General features: G+C 35.5%; 1 protein-coding gene across 1 annotated transcript; it reads right to left on the bottom strand.

Moving 5' to 3' along the window:
• Positions 1-2,326: 2,326 nt before the first annotated feature.
• LOC129804984 (carbohydrate sulfotransferase 11-like) lies at positions 2,327-6,685 on the bottom strand. The gene is made up of 6 exons (XM_055852783.1): positions 6,541-6,685; positions 5,814-5,880; positions 4,822-4,966; positions 4,087-4,242; positions 3,846-4,016; positions 2,327-2,735 (listed from the first exon to the last, which is right to left on the bottom strand). The coding sequence occupies exons 1-6, from the start codon at positions 6,620-6,622 to the stop codon at positions 2,487-2,489; spliced, it is 870 nt and encodes a 289-aa protein (XP_055708758.1). The 5' UTR covers positions 6,623-6,685; the 3' UTR covers positions 2,327-2,486.
• Positions 6,686-7,119: the final 434 nt, after the last annotated feature.

Consider the following 7,119-nt stretch of genomic DNA (forward strand, 5'->3'; position numbering starts at 1 on the left):
ATTGGGGTCGCGGGCCCATGACACCAAGGTTAACAGCCCACGCCTGTCGGTCCTCCGCCACTTCAGGAAGATGTTCGAGTTCGATCCCAAGGTGCTCCCATGCAAGATTCTGAATTTGATTCAGCCACCTTGTCCTAGGCTTTCCTCGAGGTCGAGGTCCCCTCACAATGGCTTGCATAGCTTTTCTGGGGAATCTTTCTTCATTCATGCGTTGAACATGTCCATACCATCGAAGTTGTGATCTCTCGACCCGAAGAAGCAGCTCCTCGACTCTTAGTTCCTCACGAACGGCCACATTCCTCACTCGATCTCTACGAGTGATTCCCTTAACCGCTCGAAGGTACCTCATCTCGGCAGCTTGTACTCGCGATCTTACCCTTTCGGTCATTACCCAAATCTCATGACCATAGGTGAGAATAGGAATGAACACAGCTTTGAAAACCGATAATTTAGCCGATCGACTAAGCTCGACCTTCCTCAGCACGCTTCTGCCAAGCTCCCTCATTACTGCAGAAGCCTGACCGATTCGCGACGAGAGTTCTGCCTCCATCCTACCATCACTCGTGAATAACACCCCGAGATACTTGAACTTCTTCACCTGTGTCAATGAGGCTCCACTAACATGTAGAGTGCATCCCACAGATTCTCGGGAAATCACCATTACCTCTGACTTTTTGTCGTTCACCTTCATACCTGTTTCGGCACAAACATATACAAATCGGTCAAGTGTGCGCTGAAGCTTTTCTTCGGAAGATCCAAAATGAACCAAATCATCTGCAAAGAGGAGATGGCTCACCCTGAAATCCCCAATACGAATCGCATTCTGCTCCCGACTGCGTTCCATAATCTTGTCCATATATATTATGAACAACAATGGTAATAGAACACACCCCTGGCGCAGTCCAACACTCACCTGAAAACCTTCCGACTTGGATCCGTTTACACGAACACAGCTACTACAGTCTCTGTACAATGACTGGATAGCTCCCACCAATTCCTCATCCAGTCCGTACTCGTGCAGTACATCCCAAAGTTGTTCTCTCGGTACTCGGTCATATGCTTTTTCCAAATCTATGAAACAAGCATAGAGTGGAATTGCATACTCCCAAGCCTTTTCGACAATCATCCTCAGGGTAAAAAGCTGATCCGTGGTTAAGTTAAATATTATTACTTATTTATTACGTTTCTGTGTAGTCTCTAGGAGAATACCAATTGAAAATTTGGCGTCAAATTTGCTTTTACAGGGCGAAATATGCCTTCACAATAGCTTATGATTTTCATACGGTACTCTCATAAATGCGAAAATTTATTTATTACGTAAAAGGGGGTACGTAAGAGAAATTGATATAAATCCATTTCTTATGCACGATTACGAAGTATAAGAATACTCGAATCTTGGATATTTTTTGCAAGAGCTTGATTAATTCCAGAGAAAAGATATTTTTGATAAAACTTGTGATATTTGCTGTCTGGAATGTTCCGATCCGGAAGGAGTTAAATTAAATATTTCGCGACAAAATTGAGGATACAGATTAAAGGGTTAAAGTTTACTGGGTCTTAATCGATTTGAATTGGTTGATATCACTCAAAAATACTCCAAAATACCTTAAACCACTACCAAATTTGTTAATGTACCTACTAAAAATGTTTTACCTTCAAGAAAATCACTTTTGCAATAAGAGATGATGAGATAGTTTCATTGATGCTTGACTTTCGGAAACATTGAAATTTTAGACAATAAATTAATAATATGGAAAGTGTGCTGTATTTAACCCTCTAAAGGTGTTTTCTTTAATATGCGAAAAAAAGTTCTAAAACTATGTTTTCTAGGATAATTATGATCCAATAAAGCCGAAAAAACCATCCATTCTTCATTATCTTTTTTAGTTTAGGCGCTAGGTGAGAAAATATAAATTTTTTTTGAAACTCTTTTTGCTTCTAAAATTCATATTTCTAGTTTTTTCAAATTTTTTAAATAAAATATACAAAGTAGAATGACATATCTTTCAGTAAAAAATAAATTTATTTTAGTCAGATAACTTTAAATCGGTATTTTTATGGAAATTGGAAATGAGTTTTTTTGCACAAATATTTTTGTTGCTTTTTCTCTGACCTGTCACACAGAACTGGGAATAACAACAGAACGAAGAGTCAAAATGAGTTCAGACTTTCAAGAGATGTTTATAAGACTATTACCGAAGACACTATAGCACTTTTAAATAAATAAAACCTTTATTGTCGCTGTAAATGTGATATTTGTGATTAATTGTAAATGTGATTACCCGTTAGAGGGTTAATTTAAATACAGGAAAAAATCGTTGAACTTAGATAGATTGAGTTTAGTTCAGAAACATTTGGAATATAAGTTTTAAGAAATATCAGCTGCTTGCAACTGGTTCATCCTCCTCGAACAACTGCAAATGTTCTGAATGGGTTTTGTAGGGGGATGCTCACCAGGAAGAAAGTGGCTTTGGAAGTGTCATGGGTTATGCTGATGTTGAGGAGGTTGAAGGTTTTTCCGGGGTATTTCGGTAGAATTCTCCGACGCTGTAGTCAAAAAGCTCAAAGTCGTACTTGAACAATTCATACATTTCTTTCACCTGCTTTTCAGACAATTCCTTGTAGAAGTCCTCTAACAGGTCTACGGTGCTCTTATTTCCTTTTCCGGAATTTTTCCACTGTGGTGAGACGATGTGGCCAATGTTAGCCTTGTCGATGATATATCTCTGATCTTCCTGGAATGAATTTGTAAGAAAAGGGATGGCAATCCTTTGAGAGATGCTTGAACTTCCGAGAAGTCTAATATCAATTTAAAGTACTCCATTAGAAAAAAATCTCGAAATTGAAAACTGATCAAGACGACGGTATTTTCTGATTCATGGAGCGTTAATCTTGGAATAACCTTTATACATATTTGTTAGGATATAATTTAAGAGAACTGAACAGATTCATTACCGGTTGGGATGGTTGGGACCGATGCAGTTAGCTGTGGAATTTCAAGACCTTAGAAATAAATCCAATTTTGGTTAAATAGGTTGAAAAGCAAGATCTCCAATTTGGATTTCCTGCATCCTGTATAATTTAAGGTTGTGATTTAACTGTTTAAAACCGCTGACGGAATGTTGAGCTGAACTAACCGTGCAATTATATCCGAAAATAATAATTGGAAAAAAAAACTTGATCAAGTTTTGAGAAAAATTAGCAAAACGTAATTTTTGACACAATTTAGGGAGATGGAGATCGAATGAATTGGAGGTGAGGCAAAAATAGATTGGTCTTGGTATGATATCATTTTAAAAGGCGTCATCGAAGACCGGAAGTCGAATTGTCTTACTGTTTGAATTTTATATGAGTCACTGAAAAAGGGCGGAACTGTATTTTTAAAATAAATCTATTGTCGGCACTTTGCTGATCAATTACCGGTTGGAACTGATACAGTTGGATTTGGAATTTTAAGACCTTTTAAATAAATCCAAATTTGGTGAAATCGGTTGAAAACTAGGCCCTTTAAAGCGATTGAACTTTCATCTTGCATAATTCAAGATGGCGCTTTTTGCGATGAAAGGTGTCTATGGACGAAATCTTGATCTGGACTAACCTCCAAAACATATCCAAAAATTAACGATGGCTATGCCAATTTTACGATAAACTTAAAAAACGTGGTTTGGAAGTGATGGAAGAAGGGTGAGTTAGATAGATTAGTTTTCTAATGATAATGTTGACTAGGATCACCAAAAACCAGAAGATAATATTTTTTATCGTTTGGAAGCCAGACGATGAGAATAGTCCAAATAGTAAAATTCATACTTGGATTCACACTAATTTTCCATAAAATCTTAACTTACCTCCAATGTTTCAAACTTGGCAATAATGTCGAAGCGCACTTGACATGGGGTGCAGAACTTCGTGATGGGTGTCCAATGCATATTCAATTCACGATAATTGTGAATTTTATTAATTATGTAATCAACGAATTCTGGGAATGTAGGCCATTGTGGTAAGCTCGAATGTTTATTCTGCGAAAAGAAAAGTGCAGAAACTTTTCCACGTCAAGAATGAAATTTATCTTGTCTATGACTAACCTACCCTCCTGAAGTTATGAATAATAACTTTTGATAAATTCTGCAAGATTGTATTTGTTGGCGCTGCATTTTGTATCTTGTCTCGATATGCACTCAAAAGGCGTTCGAAGGGATGGCGCACAATAAGAAAGGACACAGAGTCATTCAAAGATGTCAAGAGCTTTGGAATTGTAGGGGATAAAAAAAAACAGAAGCAATGAATAAAAATGATTTGAAAGAATTTGAGAACACACTGTGACGTAAAAAATTTCTAAATTATTGATATGTTTCAAGATAAAGAGATGGAGGTTTTAATTTTTGCCGTAGGTAGTCTTAATGAACCTTTTTGAATGTTCAAAGTTTAAAGGGACTCAATCAAGGAACAACGAAATAAGTTTGAGCCCTCTTTTTAATTTTTTTTTGCAAAGAATATATCAATTTCGAGCAATCACTGAGAGAAATCCGAAAAAGTTAAAATAACATTCCGGAAATGTTTATTTTATCCTGCAGTATTGATCCGAAATCGGTGTAAATATTATGCTTTTTAGGTGTATTAGGGGTTAAAGTTACCATTTTTCATGTTAATTTTACCCTTAAAAAGATGCAAAATTAACATTAAAAAATTTTGATATACATATTTTTACACCTAAAAAGTGGAAAAATTATGAGGAAAAAAAGTTAATCGCACACTTTTTTGGGAAGAAAGAAAAATTAGCAAATTAGAAAGTCCTAAATAAAATACATCGTTTAAAAAAATTACCTCAGTTTCTGATGGGCGTGGATATTTTTTTCGTGCAAGAACAAATGGATCTTCTTTAGATTTTTTGAGAAATTCTGGCGTATATCCTGCCAACAAATTGAAATTGTACATCCACGATGTTGAAGCGGCTTTAAATACGCTACACCTGATCCGTTAAAATAATTAAAATCTATTAAAATAATGTGAATACAAAAGTTATAAAATGCTTGAGATGCAATTCACGAAATAAAACGGCTAACCGCGTGTTTGGAAGATAATAGTGTATCCTGTGAGATCCGGTAAAGCACAATGAATATCTTGGGGGTTAGAGAGTGCCCCAGAACAGAGTTCGTCGTTCTGCGATCCTACATGAAGTAAACTAACATTCCCTACTTGTTTCTATGATAACTTTCTGAAACTGAAGGTTTAAGTCTTTGTCTAACAATAAGAAAGCTCTTAAGAGGAATCGGAGCTGCTCTGAGAGACATTATAAAGATAAATCAATTACTAGCAGGACTTTAACTGTTCTGAAGAAACTAGTGTTAACGAAAATTTATTAAATTAAAACACTAAATATGTTTTTTGTGGCTTCGGCATACTGTTTAGATCAGAAAAATTTCATGAAGTCTAAATTTGAATCCCTCTTTCCCACACGCTTTGCATATCTCCATCTCATTCTTTCGCACTCTTCTTCTTTTTGTTTTAAACATCACAACAATTTCAATTTAGCTCAATAATATTTAGAGTGCGAAAGAATGAGATAAACATAATGCAAAACATGTGAGAAAAAAAGGGACGTGAATTTTGATTTCACGAAATTTTCCGGATTTAAAAGGTGTACCGGTGCCATTACGATTCAAAGCAAATTCAAAATTAGACTCAAGAAACTAAATTTGTGCTGAGAAAATGGTATTTTCGTACTTTGCCATCCAGAAATGTATCTCTACTTTTTTAGCAGTTTAGTAATTTTGCCAGGCTATTTTGTGAATTGCTGCATTGATATGTATATTTACCATATAAGCCGATATTGTTTATTTATGAGGAACTCCCATGAATTTGGTCGATGCAGTGAATCGTTTCCTATTGCAGCATAATTTACGAGATAATAGATCAAAATTAGATTACTGTATTACTAATAAGTTGTGTGATACATTATCTCAACATGATTTTCTTCAAAGGACAAGTAATTTCAGAAGAACATTTTAATTTCTAATAGCTCTTGCACACTGCACACCAAATAATGTCTTTTGCATATCTTTTATATCAGGAAAATTCCATGAAATCAAAATTCACATCTCTTTTTCAAAAGTTTTGCATATGTCTATCCCGTCTATCCCATAGTTTGGCACTCAAAATTATATTTTGAACTAATTGAAATAACAGTGATGTTCAAAAGAAGAAGAAGAGTACGATAGAGTGGGATAGCCATGTGGAAAACGTTCGAGAAGGAAAGGGATGTGAATTTTGATATCTAGAAATTTCTCTGATCTAAAAGGTGTACAGGGGCAATAGGTAACCATTTAGGTCAGTTAAATTAACTAATTACGAATAAAATTGAATTGGGATAATTGGTTTGCTATTAACTGCTTTATTCAGATTTGTTCAAGTTGATCAAATTTTTAAGTATTGTTCTCAAGGCTAACAACTTGTCCTTTGTGTGTCCTTTGGTTTATTTTTTAGTTTTCTTTATCACAATTTCCTCCAAAATGAAAAACAAAAAGTTTTTCTCTAGATTCCTACCTTGTCTGTCTAATCCATATTTGGAGCACACCTCCGCAACACGTTTCACCCTTTTCTGCATCCTTGCTTCGAGTTTCTCCATCTCATTCGATGATATAGCCTTCGGTCCATGATCCAGACTGAGTGCCGGATATTGCGTTTCATTGTCATACTATTTTGCCATCCAAGGTGTTGCATTTTGTGATAGTGGAAGAAAAAATGTATATTATAGCGACATTTCGATTTCTAGAGTTTATTCCTGTAGTTGGATTTGTTGAAAGTGTTGTACTCACTTCGTATGACTTTAGCTTGTTGTAAATTTGATCTGATGATACAAGGTAGACCACCGCAAGTGCAAGGAGGGATATTGTAGCGAATATAGAGAAACATCTCTTCACAATGCGATACTGGTATCTATTCGTTTTCATGAATGATTCTTGTAACCCCGTGAGGTGTCAATTGATTCATGAAATTTCTTCGTTAGGATGCTAATTGAAAATTCTGCCGTGTTTCCAACTTGATGGAATATATCACTTTGGTCTAGAAAAATTTAATTTTGTTCAGTTCATAGCGTGACTGAGAGCTTCACAAGCTTTTTAG

The sequence above is a fragment of the Phlebotomus papatasi genome, chromosome 2, assembly GCF_024763615.1.
Source record: "Phlebotomus papatasi isolate M1 chromosome 2, Ppap_2.1, whole genome shotgun sequence".
In the NCBI taxonomy this organism is placed as follows: domain Eukaryota; kingdom Metazoa; phylum Arthropoda; class Insecta; order Diptera; family Psychodidae; genus Phlebotomus; species Phlebotomus papatasi.